The sequence below is a fragment of the Mustela erminea genome, chromosome 9 (genome assembly GCF_009829155.1).
Source record: "Mustela erminea isolate mMusErm1 chromosome 9, mMusErm1.Pri, whole genome shotgun sequence".
NCBI lineage: Eukaryota > Metazoa > Chordata > Mammalia > Carnivora > Mustelidae > Mustela > Mustela erminea.
Genome location: NC_045622.1, coordinates 85433816 through 85456872, shown reverse-complemented (window position 1 = coordinate 85456872; position 23057 = coordinate 85433816). Strand labels below are relative to the sequence as shown.

Genomic DNA, 23057 nt, shown 5'->3' with positions numbered 1-23057 from the left:
TGAATAGGAAGACTGAGAGTGGTCAGGGATGGACAATAAAGATTTGCAAATGATCTGCAAACATACATATCCCCAAGGCAAAACTAAGCGGATGCAGTATCCTCTCCGAGGAAGCACACAGCAAAGGACTCAGTCCAATCCTGGCAACACCGGATTTAGAAGAGGTAGTGGAAAAGACTCAAGACTGAAAGATCAAGAAGCTGGAAGCAAAACTAGGAGAGCGTGGCATCTCAGAATCCAAGAGTTCAAGGAGGGAACAGCTATCAGGATAGCTAACAGCTAACAGGATGTGTATGAGAAAATGCATGTGAAAGAGTTCCGTAAACAAGGAAATACATGTATTCACTGTTTTAAGCAGACACATTTTAAATCAAAGCAAGTCCTGGTTTGAGACTCCCATTCATTGAGAGGAAAACCAAGATTTGGGCACCACCCGTGGAAAGTCATTCCCTGACATCCCAAAGCCACCAGAGGTAGCTTGGTAGGTCATGGTAGGTCATTGGAGAAGGCACATGTCATAATCGGTTATCATATGATTTCCCTGCATAAAATGTATCTTAGGCACTCGTGCAAAAAAAAAGGAGACTGTGGGGGGTGGGGGCACGTGGGTGGCTCAGTGGGTTAAAGCCTCTACCTCCCGCTCAGGTCATGATCCCAGAGGCCTGGGATCGAGCCCTGCATCCGGCTCACTGCTCTGCAGGGAGCCTCCTTCCTCCTCTCTCTCTGCCTGTCTCTTTGCCTACTTGTGATCTCTGTCTGTCCAATAAGCAAAATCTTCAATAAATAAATCTTCAAAGGAGACTGGGGCTGCAAGCCGGATTGGATAGCCAGCCCTGCCAAAGTGGGAGCTTGGCACCAGCACAAGAAAGTTTTTTGAAACATTATATTTTTGAATGAAGGGAACATCAGAATTCAGGGAGTTACATATTTTTGTTTCCTGTACCAAATCGGAGGAGGACACTATAAATTTTCTGTCTTGGGGATTTTAAAGGTCAATCTACTCGTAGTCACAGTTTTTTTGTTTGTTTTTTTAAGATTTTTATTTATTCATGAGAGAGAGAGAGGCAGAGGGAGAAGCAGCAGGGAGCCACGTGCGGGACTTGGGGATCACCAACTGAGCCAAAGCCAGATGCTTAACGGACTGAGCCACCCAGGCGTGCTGAGGTCTCCCTCTCTTTCTGAACCTAGGCGGGGAGCCTGTCACCCTGCGAGGAGTGGCTGCCCGGCTGCATGGCCAGAGCTGGTTGCCTGGCCGGCGCTCGGGTGTTCTGAGAACGCGGGGTAAGTGCCAAGGGCTCAGGCTGGCACCCCGCGATAGGACCCGGGTGACCTTGCACTCCCAGACCGCGGCGGTCGGGTCGAGCGGAGCCTCGGTGGGGGCGTGGCCTGCGGGAGGGGGCGGAGTCCGGCCCACCCAGGCTATAAAGACGGGCGGGGCGGAGCGCGCAAACGGCGCGGTGTTAGCAGCGGGACGGTTTTGCGGAAGGTAAGGTCCGAGGCGGGGAAGGGCCCGAGCAGCACCCCGACCTTCCCCGAGCCTGCGGCCCCAGCGAGCTTAAGCCGGCGTCTGGGTCCGGGCGGGCGGAGGCCCCCGAAGCTGGGGGTTGCTGCGGCCGTCCTCTCCAGACCCCTCCGAGCCGCCCGCGGCCCGCAACATCCCTGCACCCGAGGCCTTTGGTGGCCTTTCTGGGACTCCCCAGGGAGCCCGGCGGAACGCTGGCTTCCTTTGTGAACCAAAAGAGAAGCGCGGGGGACGGGGGGAGGAAGAGGGCGCTCTTCCCGAAACACCCCAGATTCGGCGCGCGGTGCCCTCCATGGCGGCGGCAGTGTCTTTCCGGAACCCCGCCGCCTGCCCTCGTCTCTCTGTAGGGCAGCTGTCGGAGCTTAGGGAGGGGACATCGCGCCTTGAAAGGAGGTTAGCCCGCTCCCCTCTCAGGCGAGTGGTCACGGGCGTGGTCTGGACGTACCAATTTGGAAGTGGGGAAAAGGACGGGGCCCAAAGGTAGACATTTTAAGTCCGAGTCTGGTGTGGCGTTGTGCTTGGCGGGGCTCCACCGCTCCCGGAGTCTGACAGCCGGGTTTTAGAGAAACGTTAGCTCGTGGTTTTTTGTGATTGTCGGTGAGAAGCAGGCTCTCCCCGGATGCTGGGAAGGTGCCGAGTTAACGTGTCCCGTTTGCCCCCTCGCTGGCACACACGCCCGGTGTCCGGGAAACGGCCTCTCGGAGGTGGCACACCGAGCGCGGGCATCTGTGACTCACGCTGGCGGCGGCTCCCGACACTGTGCCCGCGGGAGGCCCCGTTTGTGAAACAGTACACCCCTCCGCTGGCGCCGATCATTGTATCCTTTTCGGGGGTGTTTTCCGTCCGCTGTGTCCATTTTGAAGGCGCCGCCCGCTGTGACCAGCTGAGTCTTAAAAAATCCTGTTCTCCCGGGGTGGTGACTTTCCTAAAGAGGTCAGGGGGGCCCCAGCGGAGACCTAGATCCCCACCCCTTTCACCTGCAATATTGCCACTTCTTTCTAAACAAATCAGCCCCTATGTTACCAATTTAGAGGCACAGCGCCTCTGCCATGTTAGCATGTGATAATAAATTTTTGAAAGGGAGGGAGAGACTTCAAAGGCAGTGGTTAACCCAGAGATGATTTGGTGTTCAGTTCACAGGGAAACACTTCCTTTCCACCACTTTGTCTGGCCTTGTCTGGCTTAATCTGTTGCCTCTGGAATCCGCCTAGAATCAGGTACAATTTGAAGCCTGGTGTGCAGTGAGCAGAACTGGTGAGTTTGCACTTCCCTACCAAGTTCATGTGTCACAGGTTAGTGGTTAGGGGCCGGGCAATACCCCCAGGGTTTGAACCTTGGCTCTGCTGTTTACTGGCTGGGTAATCCTGAGCAAGCTCTTCAGCTTCCCCTTCATATCAGTAAAATAATAGACACATTCTTCATAGGGTGTTATCAGAACTAACGGAGATAATTATTGGAAATCAGTGTGGCACCTGTTTGTGGAGAACAGTGATGGCTGTTAATATTTTAGGGACTGTTGCTGTGACCCACAGCAGCTGTTCTTGTTCCCCACCGGGGCATCTCACTCCCAGTCCTCCAAGAAACCCACACCAAGCTCAGAGTGTTCACTGAGGAGGTGGCAACATTTCCCCAAGCTGTGGTTATTTACTGTGGTGGGAAATGTATAATCCTAGGGTGGGGAGAGAGTAGCCTCCCTGAGATCCACACAGGCCTGTAACTTGGGGATTCTGTATTTTCAAAACAAAAACAGGAAACCTTTTGCTGAACCCTCATGTAGGAGAACAGTCCATCATGCTGCATGGTTTGGAAGATGAAAGCCCACATTAAAAGGGCTTTGGAATGATGACAACTGTGGTGTGTAATGGAATTCATCTTTCATAGCTACAGGTCCAAGCTTTTGAACAAAAGCAGATTTTTAAAAATTCCTGGAGCTATAATGTCAGGCCACGCCACCACAAACAAAGCCAAGCCCAGAGGTGCTTGAGGTTTTCCAAAGGGGAAGACATATTTTTACCTAAGCCCCCGATCTTTGTGCAGATCTTCGCTGAACCTTCCACTGTGCATGCATAATCTCAAAGGGCAGGGCCTAGGGGAGGATCTCTCAGAAGAGGCCCTCTTGGGAAAGCTCCCCAGCACTTGGCAGCCCTGGAACAGATGGCAGAGCGGGCCCTCCTGAGGCAAGCTGCCAATTCATGTGGTTTAAAGAGTTTTGGGGTGGTCGTCTCTGCCAGCAGGACCTCAGGGTGGCTGGGGTGGGGCTGGCCATTATGAAGGCGGCTTTCTCTTTGCCTCTGCCTTCTGATGCAGTGACTTCTTGAACTGAGTAGTTGATTTCTGTCTGGGCATCTCTGCGCGCATGGCCCCTGCAGGTGAGGTATGTGGCCAGGATGATAAGTACGCAAAGCTCCAGGCCTCCTGTCAGTAATGCTAAGCCCCACTTGTGAGCTACCAGCCCCTGCTGAATGGAAGTGGGTCCACCCTGTGTTGTTCTGCCACAGTTTGTTGCCTTGGGACAGGTAACTTCATACCCTGGGCTTCTGAGAATTTTCCAGAAAATGAGCACATTGGGTTTTATTTTTGAGGACACTTCTAACCTTAACTTTCATCAGCCTCTAAGGCACCACGGTCCTCGGAGCAGGGACGAAACTGCTGTGAGTCTCTTGCAACCCATGCTGTGGTAAAGTCTCCTTTCCATGGCCTCAGCTTAACTATTTTATTTCAGAAGCTCAATTCACAAGAAGTCTCTCCTCCAGAGCATTTAACCTCAGACCTGGGTTTAAATGCTGCTCTATGTCCCGGTTTTCTACTGCTGCCGAAACAAATCACAAATTTGGTGGCTTAATGCAGATTTATCAACCTTGCGGTTTCCTATATCAGAAGTCTGTCCCAGGCCTCAGTGGGGCTGTGTCCTTTCTGGAGGCTTTTTTTTTTTTTTTTTAAGCGAGAGAGGGAATGTGTGAGCAGGGTGAATAGGGGCAGAGGGAGAAGTAGAGAGAATCTTAAGCAGGCTCCACGCCCAGCATGGAGCCCAGTGCAGGGCTCAACCTCACAACCTTGAGATCAGGAGCTGAGCTAAAATCAAGAGTCAGATGCTTAACCAGTTGAGCCATCGAGGCACCTCAAGATTTTATTTTTAAGTAATCTCTACACCCAACATGGGACTCAAACTTACAACCCTGAGATCAAGAATCGCATGTTCCAGACTGAGGCCCTCTTGCTGCTTCTGTTTTCCCATCTCTCTGATAGACACTGCTGCCTTCCTCATCCTCTTCATTGTAATCACCCACGTGATTCTGGATAATCCAGAACCATCTGTAACTTTAATCTCCTCTACAAAGTCACTTGCCATCTAAGGTGGCCCGGGGATTAGGGTGTGGACATCTCCCGGGAGAAGTGTTATTTATCCTGTCTACCGTTGTTGCCTTAGTTCAACCCTCAGTTCCCTCCTTTGATAAACGGAGGCAGGAATTAAATTTACTTTACAGCATTGTAGGAGAATTTGGTGTAGTTACGTAAACACCAGTGTAGCAACTGGCCATAACTTTTGCTCACTGAAAGAAGTGTTTGCTTACAGCTGGCATTCGGTGACATTGGACCCCAGTGTCATCACACGGGCCCATAAAAGAAGCAGCCTTTAATTATTTAATCAGAATGGACAGCTTCTCTCACAACATTGTGAGAGAAGCTTCCAACCCGATCTAAAGTAGCCTGACCCTTGTCCCAGGTCCCCCACCAACCCAGTGGTTCTCAGTGTGTGCCTGGTTAGAAATGCAGAATCTTGGGTCCCGAAACCTGGAGAGTCAGAATCTCTAGATGGGACTCAGCATCTGAGCTTACCCGCCCTCCAGATGATTTTTTTGGCCACTCAAGGTCTAGAACCAGTGCTGTGTCCTTATTTTATGTTCCTCCTAGTCTTTAGCGCTAGCTGGTGTCCACCTCTGGTAGCTTGCCAAGAGCAGGGCCTTGCCTGTCCAGCGGGTCACTAATGCAGTGCCTGGTAGGACACCTGCTCCCAGCAGACAGTTGTTGTCGAGACTGAAACTACTTCACAGTAATAAAGAGACCCACTAGTGAATTCCTTTCTTTTGTTTCAGTTACATCATTAAATAGTGTGTTAAATGCTTTATAGTTAAATTCCTGTGGCCCGTTAAATGGATAGATATTTGGAAGGACTGGTTGGGGCTTTTGGATGGACAGTAACATGTCTTTGTTTTCCTTTTTAAAATAATGGCATCTCGGAGAATAATGGAATCTAGGCTCACACTATCCATAAATTTGTTACCCAAAACATTTTTGGGAACTTGACAGGGAATGCCTGTGCTTGTAAATCACCTTGCATTGTCTTAGCTTCCTTTTACGTCTCAGCGGATCCGAGCGAGTAAATAGTGATCAGGCTGACGTGCATTTGTCCACTTGCTTCTTCCTTAACCTGCTATGTTTTGGTCCACATTGGCCTATGAACTTCTCAAGTCTTATTCTTGTGTTTTATCTTTATATAAAACCAAATTACCCTTTCACAAGTGAGGAGTGAAAGTAAAGGGTTGTTGGACTATTTGAAGGTCGTGTGAGTTGGCAGCAGTGTGGGATTAGAATGTAGGTCTCTCTCTCTCGGGACTTCTAGAAAATCCCCTGAGCCTCATGTTTTACAAATATGGAGTATGACTAAAATAATTGCTGTCAGACAGAATCAGGAGAGTATGTGTACACGAAACCTTTTTTTTACCTCAGAGAAGCCAATTCTGAAAGGTAGTATGTATGTTTTATACCTAATCAGGTTCAGTAGTAGAAAAATAAAAAGTTAAGAAGCGACAAGTGAAATTGTTCATTAAGTACATTATCACCCTGCTATCATTTCGAGGGCTCTTTCTATAAAAATGTCTACTGTTAAGAGAATATATTTCAGTATGAATAAGCTACCAATAGTTCTACCATTCTTTCAACCACAGGTTCCGAAAATGTTCAGAAAAGGTGGTATGGTATTCTAAGCATTGTATCTTTAAGAAACAGGAATAAGATTATAGCTTATCTTTAGACTGGCTTTTTCCTTAATACTTAATTCCTCATGGCCGTGCACTCCTCCCAAGGAATTATATACTCATTTACTTCCAGGCACATCTGTTGCCAGATGTTTGCTATTTTAAACAATGGGTATGTATCCTTGAGTGAGTAAGGAGTATTTTCATTTACCTCATCCTGTGATGAGATGCCAGAACTTCTGAGTCAAGTGCAGAACCTCCCAGGAAAACCTGTCCACACTCCCTGAGGCTGGCTTCAGGTGAGTTTTACAACCCCAAAATGGTGTTTCCACTGGGCTCACCCGTCTTTATTCAGTGGACCTTATTCAGAGTGGCTGCGGTCTGTTTGCAGTCATTATATTCACTTAGGCTGTTTCAGTGAGTTCATATGTTTGGAAAAGAGAGCGTTGAGGCCCTCTGGGTGCAACTTGCATGGAAGCGTTTGGCGTGGGTGGGTTGGAGGAGTCAGTCCGCTCCTCTGCCTCAGCCACCATCCGATGAACATGCATCATTTAAAGTGTCCAGTTGGGGCTGCTTTAGACCAGGGGGAAATATTTGAAATCAGGAGGTTCAGTTTGTTTGTGTTTTCATTCCGAGAAAGACTTGCCAAGGGGCACCTGGGTGGCTCAGTTAGTTAAGCGTCTGCTTTTTGTCTCAGGTCAGGATCTCAGAGTCCCAAGATCAAGTCCCACACCCAACTCTCTGCTCAGCCAGGAGTCTGCTTCTCCCCACCCCCTCTGTACACTCTCTCTCTCTCCCAAATAAATAAATAAATAAATAAATAAAATGACTCCAAACACTTACAGTAAAAAAGAAGAAAAGAAAAAAGATTTGTGAAAAGATAGGTGATAGATGCCTCCCCGAAGGGAAACATTATTATGTGCGGATTTCCCCAGTATTTCTGATTATGGAAGTCATGCCTGGCTCCTGAGAGAACAGTTGAGGAAAATATGGCAGAAAGCAAAGGGTCAGGAAGAGAAATAAGAAATCATAAGGAATCCTGCATAGCATCCTCTACTGTCAACATTTCCGGGGCATTTATAAAATTGCTTGAAAACAACCAGGTCTTTCGCGTCCTCTCTCGCCCCCAACTCCATAACAACGTTTTGCCCTAGGAAATGGTATATTTTTGTCATGGTTGTTGTTGAAGACTTGGTCCTACTTCAGTTTGAACAGCTTCCTCTTGGTATCCACACATTGGCCCCTTCCTTCCTCCACGATCTCTGCCCTCCTGCAGCCAAGTTACCCTGCTGTGACCCTCAGCCAGCTGGGTGGCATGTTGAAACCAAGACCTGACACCCCTTCCAACCCAAAGAGCTGGGGGCTGCTCGATGTTTGGGGCCTGAGATGTCCGCGGTCCATTCATTTCAGGGTGTTTGTCTGGGTTCCTCACCTACGGCTCCCTACTGCACCCACCCTCCCCCAGCCCTCGCCCCCAACACCCGCTCCCTACCCAGCTGCTTCCTCCCTGTAACCTCACTGCTTTGCAGTAAGGCTGTAGTGGCAACTGCTTTTTGAGTGCCTCCCGAGTGCCAGGCATTGTTCCCTGCGGTGTGTGTCCTTATCCCCAGGCTGGCTGAAGGAAGAGAAGCTGAGAGGTTGAGTTAACCATAGAAGAGGAAGAGCCACAGCTGCCCGATGCCATGATCGAACTCTCCAGACCACACCGGAAAGCCTCTCCCTTCCCCAGTTCTTGGTTTCTTTTCTGCTTTTGTTAAGAGATGAGCCTTTCCTAGGAGAGGTTCTTTGTCATGTGGTCCATCCAGGAACCCTGCTCCGTGTGGCGTGGCATCCTGTTTGTCTCTCGTGGTGGTGTCATTCACGCTAATGGCCACTCCCGGGGACCTGATCCCAGCAGTTCCCGCCAGCCTGATGCCTCTCCAGCTCCTGAGCTGGGTGGGGAGCTCCCTCCACCTCCTCCGGGGGGACTCTGGATGTAGTAGCCATTGTGCTCGCGTAGCTCCTGCCCCTCAGATAGATTCCTTCCTCCCCTTGCTCACTCGCAGGCAGCTGTTCTCCACAGACTGGAGCCCTGCCTCACTTGAGCATGTAAATCCTTCTCTCTCTCCAGAAACTCCTGAGAGAGAAAAGGCGGCATGGGGAGCTGGCAGGGGGCTGAGGCCCGGGTCACTCACTGGCGAGGGGAGAGTGGCTGGTGCTCCAGGCGGGGGACACGGGGTGCCAGCAGGAGGGGCTGAGTGAGGCCTCTTCCTCATCCATTAGGGGGCAGAGACCTCAGGGCCCCCACCTCTCAGGGTCAGGGGACAGGAAGAAAGACCTGCGGTTACTCAGATTCTCAAATGGGAGGTGCGGTAGACGTCCCTGTCCGGGTCAGGGCATGAGGCCTGTGGGTGACAACCACCGCTTCCTTGTGCTTGGCTGTATCTCAAGCACATACTCGTTTAACTTGTTTTATCCCATTGAATCCTCACGGTGTTGGGAAGTGCCTCTGCAACCCCCCTTGTTACAGCTGAGGTAAAAGTGGCTCGGGGGGCAGTGACCGAGCTGGCCCTAAGGGCCAGGCCTCTGGTCCACCAGCGTCTGAGCTCTCCACCGCTGCCCTTGGCCACCTCACATCCTCACTGTGCAGGGTTGCTGAGGGCAGCTACGCCCCAGCAGGGTCGGCATGGGGGCAGGGGTGGCCATTCATAGAATATTGTAGATATTGAAGACCCCAGAGGGAAGAGGACGTTACTCCACTTGTAAAGGAAGGCCAGGCTCTGTTTGATTTTCTTCCTGGGTCCCCCACCCAGGAAGGTAACCTGTCTCTTTCATCCAGGCATGACCTCCTCTGTGTATTTGACTTTGGGCAATGCCAGATCCTGTTCTTTCTGCTTCTCAAACCCTCCCCTGACCTTGACCAGTTTTCTGAGCAGCAGATGACCTTCAGAGGTATAGAGATGACATTCCTAACAAGGTTGGGGCTGTTCACCCAGCCAGAGCCCCGGGAAGTCCCGGCCCGTGGGGCTGAGAGGAGGAGAGCCTGGGCACCCTGGTTTAGAGGTGCTCTTGCTTCCTTGTTCCGGGGTGGGGTCAGGGAAGTAGCGGCGGGATTGGGAGCCCCCTTAGATCTGCCACTCATGGCTTAGACTTAGACAACAAGAAACGCTCTGTGTTTTAGCTTCCTTGTCAGGTGAAAGGAGGGTTTGAATCATTTCAGCCCTCCCGTTTCCTCCCCTGATGCTCACTGCCACAACACTTAGGCATTAATGTAAGGGCACTGGTCATCGAAGTTACCAGGACCCCTCTTTATTTCCCCAGACAACAAGGCGCTGTCTGCATCACGCTTGCTAAGACGGGGAGCCAGAGCTTCTGGGCCTGCTGAACCCTTGCCTCCTATTCTGTGCAGAAAGCCTGCCAGTGCGCTCCAGGGTCACCGCTTTGGTCTGACACACTTAGTGGCGTGGCCTGGAGAGATGGCCCTTGCTAGGCCCCCATGCTCAGCCAGCATCTTGGGGTGGGCCAGCGCGGTGGGAATTATAGTCGCTGTATTATTTTTCTCGTATTCTTATTTGACTCAATAGCCCTTATGGGGAAGAAAGTGTTATCCCCACTGCATGATCACGACCACTGCAACTTGGAGGGACTGAGGTTTCGTCAAAGGTAACTCTTTTCTCCTGGCCACTGTAGGTGGGAGCTGGGGCAGGGCCTGGCTCTCACTGACGCTTGGCCTGCTCTGCGTTGACTCCCAGTAGCTGCCCCTTTTGCCAGGACGGGGAGCATTTCTTCAGTAACCTGAGGTCTGGGGGCAAGAGGAGGGACCAGGAAAGCACCTTGGCTCATAGCACCCCAGACCATTTCTTTCTTTCTTTTTTTTTAACGATTTTATTTATTTATTTGACAGAGAGAGATCACAAGTAGGCAGAGAGGCAGGCAGAGAGAGAGAGAGGAGGAAGCAGGCTTCCTGCTGAGCAGAGAGCCCGATGCGGGACTCCATCCCAGGACCCTGAGATCATGACCTGAGCCGAAAGCAGCGGCTTAACCCACTGAGCCACCCAGGCGCCCCCCAGACCATTTCTTTCTATGCTAACTTCTTCCTCATGTTTCCTGAAGGCTCCAGGCCTTCCTCCTGTCGGTTTCTGAAATAGTCCTTTGTTGGTGCATGACAACCCTCTGTGTCCCTTCCTTGCAGATTCTGTGGACAATCACAATGGGAAGCAAAGGAGGCTTCATCCTTCTGCTCATCCTCGCTGTGCTCTGCCGTTCAGGTGAGTGGTCTGGGGGACATGGATTTAGAGCATCTAGGTCACCTTGGTCAGAAGCTTCCTTTTTCTTAGGCCTCAGGGAGACGGAGTGGATGCCACTGGCCTCGGACCTGGCTTTGCTTCTTTTGCCTTCCAGTGTGACAGGTCTAGGGCTGTGTGACAGCTCCTTCCTACATGACATTCTTGCTCTCCTTGGAGCACCTACCTGAGTGACACCCCATCCTGGGTGACAGTAGCTTTCGGGGGAGAGCAGGCCTGGGGGTCCATGCAACAGCTAAAGTTTCTCCCTCTCACCAGCTGTTGGCGACCCCAGTGGGCCCCAGCTTTAAAGTGCTGAGCTCCTTCTGCACGGGGGTGACTGCTGTGTGATAATGACGAGGACAATGATGACAATCTTAGAAGCAGTGGCAGCAGCCCGTTCGCAGCATTCATGTGGCTACCGCTGTCCTCAGCATTTTGTGTGCACTCAGTTACTGAATCCTCATGTCAGCTCTGTGGAGTAGGTCCTGTTTTTGCCATCGTTTTAGCAATGAGCAGAGTAAGGCCCAAAGAGATGAAGTAATTTGTAGAATGTCACACAGAAGTGGTGGAGCCCGAATTTGAGCCCCAGTGGACTGGCACCAGAGTGTGCTCTGAACTCCTTCCCAGCCGCCCCTCCCTGGTTCCTGGAAGTAGTTGCATGTTCCTGAGTCTTAGTTCTTTAATGGTAGAAACACCTTTGTTACTGGGGCGCCTGGGTGGCTCAGTCAGTAGATGTTCAACTCTTGATTTCTGCTCAGGTCCTGACCTTAGGGTCGTGTGACTGAGTTCCGGATCAGGCTCCACACACAGTGGGGAGTCTGTCTCTCCCTCTGCCCCTTCCCCTGCTCACTCACTCTCTCTCTCAAATAAATAAATAAATCTCAAAAAAAAAAAAAAAAAAAAAGGAACAGCTGTGTTACTTGTTTTGCTTCATGATAAGATCAAATTTTTTTTTCTGCCTCTGTCTGGTTAGTTCGGCCAGTTTTTCAGAGGTTCTTTTTGGTGGGGGAGGGGCAGAAAGGGAAGCCGTGACGCAAGGAGCGACGAGATCTCTGCCGTGTCAGAGCACGTCTGAGATACTGTTAGCGTTAGCAACTACTCTGGACTGAAGTTTTTCTGTGTCCTAGGGACGGGGCCAAGCCTAGTCTTGCTTATCCCTTCCAACCACCCCATGAGGGATCTTTGTTGTTATTCCTATCTTACAGTTGAGGGAACTAAGGCAAAGAAGGAATTTGCCCAAGGACACGTTTGGATATGCTTTCCCTTTCTGAGAAAAAAGAGCCCTCATGACCTGCCCTCCCTACCTCTGTTACTGGCGCCTGGGGTCGGTGGTGATGGGGCTCATGACATGCTCGTCTCTCTTCTGCCCGGTGTATTTCCTGTGATTAGAATCACCTCCTTGTGCCCAATCTCCCCCAGTCAGCATCTGCTTGGGTTTGGGGCCAGCGCCCATGGTGTGACAGGTCCCCAGCCCTTCCACAGAGAGTCAGGGTCCCTCCGGAACTCGAGCCCACACAGGGAGACGCTTCCCTGGCTGCTGCCTGGGCTCTGAGGAAAATGCAGGGAATCCTCCGTCTCACCTCCATTAGCCCAGAGTCGGATCCCCTCACAGTTTGTGCCCTTTCCTTTTGCTCTGGACTGTTAGAAGAACGTCACAGTTAAACCAAGCTCGGGTTTCAGCCTGAGTTTGAGTCCCAACTCTCCCTTTGTAACGTGGGAGATCTGGTTTTCTCTTCAAACACAGAGCTGGAGGTCACAGAGCCTACCTCTCGTGACAATTCTGCCAAGATCCAGAACTTCGCCTGGAGGTATACAGGATCCCTGCACACCCCAAATGAACACATTAGCTGTGTCTCTGCCCCCACAAAAAGTTAAGGGTGAGCTTTTGTTCCTCTGTTTTCAGCAGGTTCTCTAGAAGCCGAATGAGGTCTGGCTTTAGCCAGGAGAAGTCAGTCCTCAGAACAGCCTTTTCAGGTGACCCTCCCAAGTATCCAGGCTAAAACATTCTTCCCTCTTATATCCTCCCCTCCCACGCACCTGTACACGTCTGGAGCAGGGAAAGGACTCCAGAAAGATCACATCTTCATCCCTTCTCATGGTGGCTCCCCTCTCACATAGGCACCACTAACCACAGTGGGAGGGAGGAGGCAGAGTGGGCTGACCGAGCCCGGCCTCTGGGTGTGGGGGCTGTCTCCCGCTGTGCTGCTTTGGGTGTCCTTCGGGCGTCCTTGGGTGGGCCACTTCACTTCTGCAGGCATCTGTCTTGTCATCTGCAAACAAAGTGGGCAGGGGAGCTTTTTTGGACTGACATTTCAAAGGTTAATCTGGAACCTTCATAAGTCAGAGGGCCCCGTGCTCGATGGGATTTCACACTGGTAAAGGCAGTGTGGCCATTTTATATGTTATAGAGAGTTTGATTCCTGTGGTGCTCAGATAGTGACAAGCCACTTTCTTCTGGCCTTCTGGAGAATTCCCCTGCCCTGTGTGATGAATGTAGGCTTTGGACTTAAAACTACGAGTCAGCTCTTAGGTTCTAAAACCCACACTTGGTCTGGGTTTAACATTACATTCTTCTATGAGATTTTACAGATTTCATTTTTGAAAATGTCTTTTCACACAGATTGGTACTGCCGGATAACTGAGTACCAGTCTAGGAGAATGTGATCGAACAGAGCGTAGTCATGGCCTGGAAGGCATTTATAGAATTCTGTTAGTTTTTTCTCCTGATAGTTTCCTTTTAATATCTCATTACATTACAGATTAAGCATTTCCTTTTTGTTTTTAAATCACTTCTAGTTGAAGGTAAGAGGAATCTTCTCAATTTCCTGGTTATGTGGATTTTATTATTTATTTATTTACCTTTAAAATTTTATTCACTTATTTATCAGAGAAACTTGGGGAGAGGCACAAGCAAGGGGAGCAGCAGGCTCTCTGCTGAGCAGAGAACCGGATGTGAGACTTGATCCCAGGACCCTGGGATCATGACCTGAGCTGAAGGCAGACACTGAACCGACTGAGCCAGCCAGGTGTCCCAGTTATATGGATTTTGAAATATGGAGATTCCTTTTGCACTTCTATCTGGGTCCAAAAAATGCTGCTGGAACTGTAGTTTGAGGTTGGGAAAATGTATCTGCTACAGGTTTGTGTGGGAAGGGAAGCATGCCGTGAGTTTCTGACCTCGGCCCCAGACCAGTGGTGGTGGTGGGCTCCCTTTTGCTGTCAGGAGGACAAGTCAATGGTGATCTTACAAGCACTGACAGATTTTGTTCCTGACTCTAGGTCATAGCCTGACATGCTACGCCTGTATTGACAGTGAAACCTGCAACAAGACCACTGTTTGTTCAGTTAATCATGATGCGTGTCTGTTGGTCAAAGCTGGTAAGAGCGTGCCCCTTTCCTATCTCCTCAGGGTAATGGGATGATGAGGGCATGGGAAAAAAATGTGTGTCACACTCATTCTCATGAGACCTGCGTTCAACAAGTAACGGTTACCATTTAAGAAGTAAAAATAAAAGCACCTTCAATCTTATTCTATTTTTCTACCCTCTACCACAAAGTCCTTCTAGGGGCATCATCAGGGAATAAGCTGAACATGTCCGGTAGACTCGTAAAAGGATCGGGAGACCCACAAGTTCAGAAAACCCTGATAGAAAGGTGGAGAAGATTAATTTCCCTAGAAAGGAGAAATCCCTCAGTAAGTAAGGACACATCAGCGTTATCCTGTTAGACTGGATGATCTGATGATCATTTTGATGGAAAGTCCTGGAATGTGGATAAGATTCCGATTCCTATATGGGAGGTCCTTGATTCTTTTGGGGGACAGGTCCTCTGCTTCCAGAGGACCACAGTCATTAATTATTAATCTGGAAAGCACAGTAAGTCCCCTGGAGAGAACGTAGCCGTTCATTCCACGGATATTGGAAGACCAGTTATGAGTAAGTACATCCGTCAAGTTGACCCTGATCATCTGTGTCTCTTGGACTTCCCCACTACAAGAAGTGTAATTTCCAAATGAGAGAATAAAGGCAATATTATGTGTAGAGGAAGAAGTACATTCGCAGTTAGGAGCTCTGAACTCCAGCCTCTGTCCTGCCTCCAGAGAGTTTTCTCTGCCTGTGGCTTTTGATTTATTAAATGTGTACGTGGGATGGTAGAGGAGAAGAGGTAGAGTAGAGCCAGAATTTTTTCCCAGCTCTCAAATCCCAGTGTTTCCTACTGGATTGTTAAACCTTTACCGAAAAATTTTCCAACTTGATTAAAGTATAATTGACAGGTATAAAATCATGTATACTTGAGGTGTATAGTGTGATGATCTGAAACTCGTGTCCACCGGGAAATGATTACCGCAGTGGTCTCATTAATACATCCATCAGCTCCCATAGTTACCCCTTTTGTGTGTGATGAGAACACTAGGATCTACCCTCTTAGCAAATTTCAAGAACATAATAACAGTATTAGTGACTAGCCCCGTCACGCTATAGATTAAATACCCAGAGCTTACTCATCTTACAATGAATTGTTCAGCTTTTAAAAGTGGTTCACGCAAATAACAAGACACCTATTCAGAGTGGTCAGAATCCAGAAATGCAGGCAAGGGTGTGGTGCAGTGGGCGCTCTTGTTCTCTGCTTGCGGGAATGCAGAATGGTGCAGCTTGGCAGTTTCTTAATAAGCTAAACATACTCTCACCCATGATTCAGTAGTCACTGAGTATTTACCCAAAGCAATTGAAAACCCATGTCCACACAAAAGCCTGCACACAAATGTTTGTAGTGGTTAAGACTTGGAAGCAACCAACATGTCCTTTGGAAAGGGAATGGGTCAACGGACTGTACGTTGTAGTGCGTCCAGACAGTGGACTAAAAAGAAATGAGCTATCAAGCCATGAAAAGACATGAAGGAAATTTTAATACATATTAGTAAGTGGAACAAGCCAATCTGCAAAGGCTACATTGTGGATCATTCCAGCTGTAGAACATTTTGGAACAGGCAAAACAAGGAGACCGTAAAGAGGTCAGTGGTTGCCGGGGGTTATTAGGAAGGAGGGAGGGATGAAAAGGTGGAACACGGGATTTTAAGGCAATAAAACGACTGTGTAAGATACTGTATTGGTGGATATTTGTCCTGCTTTGTCAGACTCCATATGACACCCAGAGCAAACCCAGTGTAAATCACGGACTTTGAACAATAATGGTGAATCCATGTCATTTCATCAGTTATCACAAGTAGACCACTCTGGCGGGGGACGCTAAGACCAGGTTCTTTAGGGTAGGGAGGGGTCCCAGGGGGCTAAATGGGAACTCTGTACTTTCTGCTCAGTTTTGCTGTGAATCTCAAGCTCCTCTAAAGAATAAAATCTATTTTTCAGAAGGATAATATGAATCTTAAGTATTTTTCTTCTTCATGAACTTAAGTCCTAAGACTTCAGCTTTGCATGTGATGATAGCAGTTCTGGAAATAGAGAAATTCTGACCTCACAGTAAGACAGATCCTACCAGAGCACCTCAGTCCCCCTCCAGCTCGGATTGATGTCACCTGGGAGACACATGGCACACTGTCCCCACAAACATGAGTCAAAAGTCAGGTACTCCAGTGGAGAAATCACTCCACTACTCTAGCCATACCCCACCCCCTCCCCTGCTGTAAAAGGGGAACATTTCTCTCCCAGGGTGAGTGGACAGATAGGGGAGAAAAGGGTTATGTGGGTGTTGTACAGATGAAGTCTAGAAGAGAGGAGGCAGGTGCTGGGTGTTCATTCAGCCACTATTTACTGGCATCCCGGCCAGTCCCAGAACTATAAACCACGTGCTTATTAGACTCTGGCATAAGCCTTTGGTGACAACACCCAGTGATCGTTGCCGTGATAACCTTCTGAATCAGGGGCGTGCCTAGAGGTGCCAAGGACAATGAGGGACTGTTTCTTGGTGATGTTAGACTCAAACTGAAGTCTTCAAAGAGATCAGGGATGATGGGCCCAGCAGAGAGAAACTCTAACATTCTGGGGACCTCTGATAATCCACTTTATTTGGGTAATTCTGCTAGTGGCCTGGTGAGGAGCTCTCCATCACAGGTTGTTACGCAAATGAGATCATTGAAGTAGAATCCTTGGTTCACTGCAGGCCACGAGTAAATGATTCATTGGTAGCAATTACTAATCAACTACTGTCAGCTTTCTCCAGGCTGTTAGGCGCCTCCAGTTAAAATTCTGGGAACTTGAATGTTTTTCCAGCTCCGGTTCCTAGTTAGGATCATGTAAGGCAGTAACTCGTGCTCTTCACAGCATCCTCTAGTTCAATATTAGCACTTACTACTAATATTATATTAGTACTTTGATAAGTACTTGCTTAAGTACTTATCAAAAATAGAGGCCCTGAACAGTCTGTGGCCTCTGCCACTTGACCAGACTTCGTTAGAAGCCAGCCCAAATGCTCGTCCCCTCTGAGGCGCAAGATGGAAGAGTTACACCGGCAGTTACAAATATAGTTAAGTTCCCAGCTAGGAATGAAATTAAGTTACAAGTCCTTAACAATGAAATAGGCATCTGTATGGGGTTTTTGTTTTTGTTTTTGTGTTTTTTTCTTCCAGCACAGAGGATAATAAGAGAGTGATCCCAGGGCCAGCACCGTCCCTTCTCTGTCGGGGTGTGTCCAGCAGCTAGCACACCATCTTGGCGCACACTTACTTTTGGAGAGGAAAATTGACCATAATGCTTCTCAACCAGCACACTGGTTTTCCCTTAACATAATTTTTCTGAATATTCAAAAACCACAAAAGATACGTGGCGTAGATACTTTGGGCCTTTATTTTTCAATGTGTATAGAAACTGGGACCATAATGGCATGTTTTTTGGGAAACTCTTCCTGTATTACTGAATCATCGAATGATTTTTAAATGAAGTTTGAAATATTTTGAAAATAAATCCACCCGATGACTTTAAAAAAAAAATCTCAATTCATATAGAAATATATAAATGAAGGGTAGTCTTCTGGGAAGGCAACCCCAAGAATCCTTGGGAGTTTTTCAGAGAAAATGAGCGCATTTACCCTCAGACTACATCCTGGTCTGCATCCATTCTATCGAGATCAAATTCCCATACCAGAAAATGTACATTTTACAGTGTACAATTCAGGGGCTTTTAGTATACTCACAGGGTTGCACCAGTTTCACCACTGTCTAACTCCAGAGTATTTTTATCCTGAAAAGTAATCGCACATCCATTAGCAGTCCCTCCCCACCACTCCTTCCCACATGCCCTGGCAGTTACTAATCTACTTGCTGTCTCCGTGGATTTTCCTGTTCTGAATTTACTGGAAACTGAATCATGCAATGGCTGTGGCCTTTGTGACTGGCTTTTTCCACCAAGCAGAGTGCCTTTAAGGCTCACCCATGTCGTGGAAAGTATCAGGACCTCCAGTCCTTTTTGTGGCTCCAGTCCACTTTTTGTCGCTCTATTCACCTGTCTTCTGGGTTTCCACTTGGTCGCTGTTTTGAGTCATGCTGCTCTGAACAAGCTTTTGTGTGTGAATGTAGTTTTCAGTTCTCCTGGGTAGACCCCGCGTAGAAGTGGAATGGCTGGGTCATATGGTAACTCTTTTTTTTTTTTTTTTGGAGTATAGTTGACACAATATTATGATAGTTTCAGGTGACTAACTTAGGGATTTGACAAGTGTGTGCGTGATGCTGTGTTCACGAATATACCTATCACGTGTCCCCTTATACTGCTGTTACAGTGGCATTGACTGAATTCCCTACACCATCCTGTCTTCCCATGACATGTGTTCCTTAACTGGACGCCTGTACCTCCCTCTCCGCTTCACCCGTTTTTACCAACGACCCCACTCCTTCCCTCCTGGCAACTACCAGTCTATTCTCTGTATTTATAGGTCTGATTCTGCTTTCTATTTATTTATTTATTTGTTTTTTAGATTCCACTTATGAGTAGAATCATATAGGATTTGTCTTTTTCAGTCTGTACTGAGTATAGTACCCTGAAAGCATAGTACCCTCCATGTATGTTGTCTCCAGTGGCCCGATCTCATCCTTTTTTTTTTTTTTTTAAAGATTTTATTTATTTATTTGACAGAGAGAGATCACAAATAGGCAGAGAGGCAGGCAGAGAGGCAGAGAGAGAGAGAGAGGAGGAAGCAGACTCCCCGCTGAGCAGAGAGCCCAATGCGGGACTCGATCCCAGGACCCTGAGATCATGACCTGAGCCGAAGGCAGCGACTTAAACCACTGAGCCATCCAGGCGCCCGATCTCATCCTTTTTTTTATGGCCACATGATATTCCAGTGTGTGTGTGTGTGTGTGTGTGTACCTCATCTTTATTCATCTGTCAGTGGACATGTGGGCTCCTTCCATGTCTTGGCTATTGTAAATAATGCTGCTATAAGCATAGGGGTGCATGTATCTTTTCAAATTGGTGTTTTTGCTTTCTTTGGGTAAAGGCCCAGCAGTAGAATTACTGGATCATAATGTATCTGTAACTCTATTTTTTAACTTTTTGAGTACTTGCCAGACTTTTCCAGAGGATCAGTGCCATTTTGCCTTCCCACCAGTGGTGGAAACAGGTTTCCAGTCTCTCCACTTCATCATCAAGCCCCGTTCTTTTCCGGTTTCTGGGTTAAAGGCGTCATATCGGGTGTGAAGGAAAGCTCATTGTGGTTTTGATTTGTATTTTCCTAGTGACTGATTATATCAAACATCTTTTCCTGTGCTGCTGGGCCATCTGTGTATCTTTTTTGAGGAAATCTCTACCTCTTTTGCTCATGTTTGTATTTTCATTATTGAGTTGTGAGAGTGTTTTCTATAGTCTGGATACTAGACTCATCAGTTATATGATTTGCAAACATTTTCTCCCTTTTTGCAGGTTGTCTTTTGTTTTCTATAGTGCTAGTTGAGGCACAAAAGTTTTTCATTTTGATGGAGTCCAATTTATCCATTTTCCTACATTTCTTTAAACTCAGACTCCACTTTGACACATGCAGGCCTGTGTCCTTCCTTACCTACCTGGACTTCCATTGTATGGAACTCTACCCTAATTTTTTCAAATATTTCTTTAGTAATGGACTGATTTTTGTCTTTTAGTTTCTTGCTGTGACAGACAGTGATGCCGTGACCATTCTCGAGCATCTCTCTTAACCTTTTTCACAAGTGATGTCCTAGAGTAAATTCTAGAAGTAGGATTGTTGGATCAAAGGGCAAATGGGCTTAAAAATTGTATCAAACCTTTAATAAAACATCAGCTTGATTGGCTGTTGCAGCACAAACTCTCCGGACTATGATGAATTAGGGAAAAGTTCCGCCTTGACCTGTATCATCATTTGCCTAGTTGTTCCCTTTTCCAGCCCAACAAGGATACCCATTCCCACCCAGATGTCTCTACCACTGGAAGTGGCTATGTTCTAGGAAATAGAACCGAGAGGTCAGAGGCAGGTACAGAACTGTCCCCGCTTGCTTGCTTACCCTTGTGTGTGTCTTTCCCCCACAGATCCAAAACTTTTTTACCGCCAGTGTTGGAAGTTTGATGACTGCAGCTACACCTCCATCTCCAAAGCCCTGGGGCTGAAGAAGCTCGAGTACAGCTGTTGCCAGAAGGACCTGTGCAACGGGAGTGCCAGGGTCTCTGGGATGACAGCGCTGATGCTGTTCCCCCTGCTGGCGGCAGCCTTGACGCTTTGTCTCTAAATCAACACTGGGAGGCCTTCTCCTAAACTTTCCGTGTCTCCGTATACTCCTTATTTCCTTGGCTGCTGCATGCCCAAAGCCTTATTTCACCTGTCCCGTTGGGCAAGACTAACACTAGCTTGGGCAACTTGATGACGAGAGAGACTCTGAGAGACGTTGAAGGTCAGTCCTGTGGGCAGCGAAGACCCGTCAGAGGGACATGGTATAAAAGGGTACAGCACGTGCGATCAGAGCTCGGCCGCACGTTCCTTCCTCAGCTTTTCACAAGAGCAGCCTCGCAGGGACAGCTTGAGTACCTCAGATCCTCTGCAGGGCCCGGTCATGGTTATTTCCCCTCTGATGGCTTGGAGGTGATTTTTAAATACTCTGATCTGTGGGGGAGGGCGGTGGTACTGGGACAGGGGGTTCTTTTCAACAGCCTCTCCCAGGGAATGCGTTCATCCTCTCCCTTTATGGCACCCGCGCTGCCAAGCAGGCCCGAGCACGCTCCCACATGTGGGCTGTTGGGGAGCGGCCCTGAGATTCTCAGTGCTGGGTGATCGCGGTGACCTTTGTAGTCTCAACTCGTGGGGGTCTGGTAGGGAAGGAGGGGAGCTTTCCACACGGCAGGGCCTTGAACTCCCCAGGTCTGTCTTCCGAAAGGTAGCAGTGGCTAAAGTCTGAGTTTTCCTCTATCACTCGGTTGTGAATGGGCTTTGCTTGTCTGCAGTAGAGAAACTTAGCATCTAATAATGATGTGTGAAAACTATCCCTTCAACTTTTGCATCGGATTGGTGGGGTATCTTGGCTTTGTCACATGCAGTTAAAGTCTGAACATTGGGACATTCTTTGTTAAAAATAACTCGTAGTGGGGCACCTGGGTGGCTCAGTCGGTTAAAGCCTCTGCCTTCGGCTCAGGTCATGGTCCCAGGGTCCTGGGATTGAGCCCCGCATCGGGCTCTCTGCTCAGCAGGGAGTCTGCTTCCCCGTCTCTCTCTGCCTGCCTCTCTGCCTACTTGTAATCTCAAGATATCTGTCAAATAAACAAATAAAATCTTTAAAAAAGAAAAAAAGACTCATAGTATTAAGGGTTCCTATTTTAAGTAGTAGTGGTAGCAGGTCTCTTCTTTTGCGTCTGGATGCTATGTGAACCTGGCGGCAGGATCCTCTCTGGCTGCAGCGGGGGGCCTCCAGATGTCCTTGTGAATAGCAGCAGGGGTGCGTTTAGCCAACGACACCTGGCCTGTGTTGCCCCCTGGCTGACTTAGCACAATTTGCTGAGGAGACATTTGTCAAGGTTATTAGCATAATAACTGATGTTGAGGCTTTCAGAAGCACTCCTGGTTTCCTAAAAAGTAGTACACTTTTTTTTTTTAAGATTTTATTTATTTATTTGACAGACAGAGATCACAAATAGGCAGAGAGGCAGGCAGAGAGAGAGGGGAAAGCAGGCTCCCTGCCACGCAGAGCGCCAGATGCGGGGCTTGATCCCAGGACCCTGGGATCATGACCTGAGGTGAAGGCAGAGGCCTAACCCACTGAGCCACCCAGGCACCCCTAAAAGTGTTACACCTTTTGAGGAAGAGTTTTGCCTTTTTCTTGGGGCTGTTGCTGAATAATTCGCAAGATCCAGCAGTCGGAAGGACACTTGTTTTCTTATCATCTCGGCTGTCTCTAACAGCACAGCTTGGCTTTTTGCAGATGAAGGTGGGACTTCAGGATTAACATTTTTTTTCACTCCCTTGCTCATGTAATCTATGTAACAGGCTGGAATGACTGATGCCTTTCTGAAAATAAAATGTAATCAAGTGCATGGGTGTGGTTCTTGGCCCAGAAGGAAAACAGTGTCTGCCGGGTGCCCAGGGGCAGCAGGAGGAAGAGCGTCTGTGCCTGGTCTGTCAGCTTCTTCCTGTCCACGCCCGACCTCGAACAGACACAGGTCGGGGCTTCCTCATCAAAACCTAGCACCTTGGTGCTCTGGGTTCCCAGTGTCTTTTCTCACATCGTCTTTCATTCTCTTGTCCAAGACAAAATACTACAGGGAGCTCTTTGCTCACTAGGCCTTCTGCCCAGGGAGGTCCTGACCGTGTGCAAGGCCCCTTGGCTGAGCAGTGCAGTGCCTCTCCCAGAGGCCTTTAGGAAACAGAACCAGTTTTGACTCACTTATGCAGAAAAATGAATCTGGGGGAGCCTTTGAGGGAGAATCCAACCAGACTACAGCAAGCCAGGGTTTGGGCAGTTCCAGGATGTTCTCTCAACATTTGGATTCCAGGGTGGGACTGTCTGGCTGCTGTCTTGAGTCCTGTGCCCACCCTGGGGCCAGAGGGCACGAAGAAAGGAATGATTCTCTAAAGTAGAATCTGAGCGCTGTTTAGTGGGGAGATGGGGAGAGGGCTCCTGGGAGCTAAAATCAGCAAGGGTCGCAGTAAATGGCCTTAAGCTTTGAGGTTTCTTTCTGCAGAAAGTTACTATGTCTCACGCCATGGACTGAGCATTGGGTGTCTTGACCCAAAGGCAATACTGCAAAGACCAGGTGAGTGGAGAGCCAACAGCCTTTGTATGGCTTTATAGGAACCTTCATATTGGGTTTAATATTGGGTGGTATTAGCCACATGGGATCTTCTCTCTCA

At 48.5% G+C, this 23057-nt stretch overlaps 1 protein-coding gene across 2 annotated transcripts; it reads left to right on the top strand.

The window, feature by feature from the left end:
* Positions 1 to 1379: 1379 nt before the first annotated feature.
* CD59 (CD59 molecule (CD59 blood group)) lies at positions 1380 to 21279 on the top strand. 2 transcript variants are annotated; one of them, XM_032357410.1, is made up of 5 exons: positions 1380 to 1486; positions 2656 to 2776; positions 10670 to 10745; positions 14043 to 14141; positions 20252 to 21279. In XM_032357410.1, the coding sequence occupies exons 3-5, from the start codon at positions 10688 to 10690 to the stop codon at positions 20446 to 20448; spliced, it is 354 nt and encodes a 117-aa protein (XP_032213301.1). In that variant the 5' UTR covers positions 1380 to 1486; positions 2656 to 2776; positions 10670 to 10687; the 3' UTR covers positions 20449 to 21279. The 2 variants fall into 2 exon arrangements, with proteins under 2 accessions (XP_032213301.1, XP_032213302.1); XM_032357411.1 differs by lacking the exon at positions 2656 to 2776 and having other exon boundaries at positions 1381 to 1486.
* The last annotated feature ends 1778 nt before the right edge of the window (positions 21280 to 23057 follow it).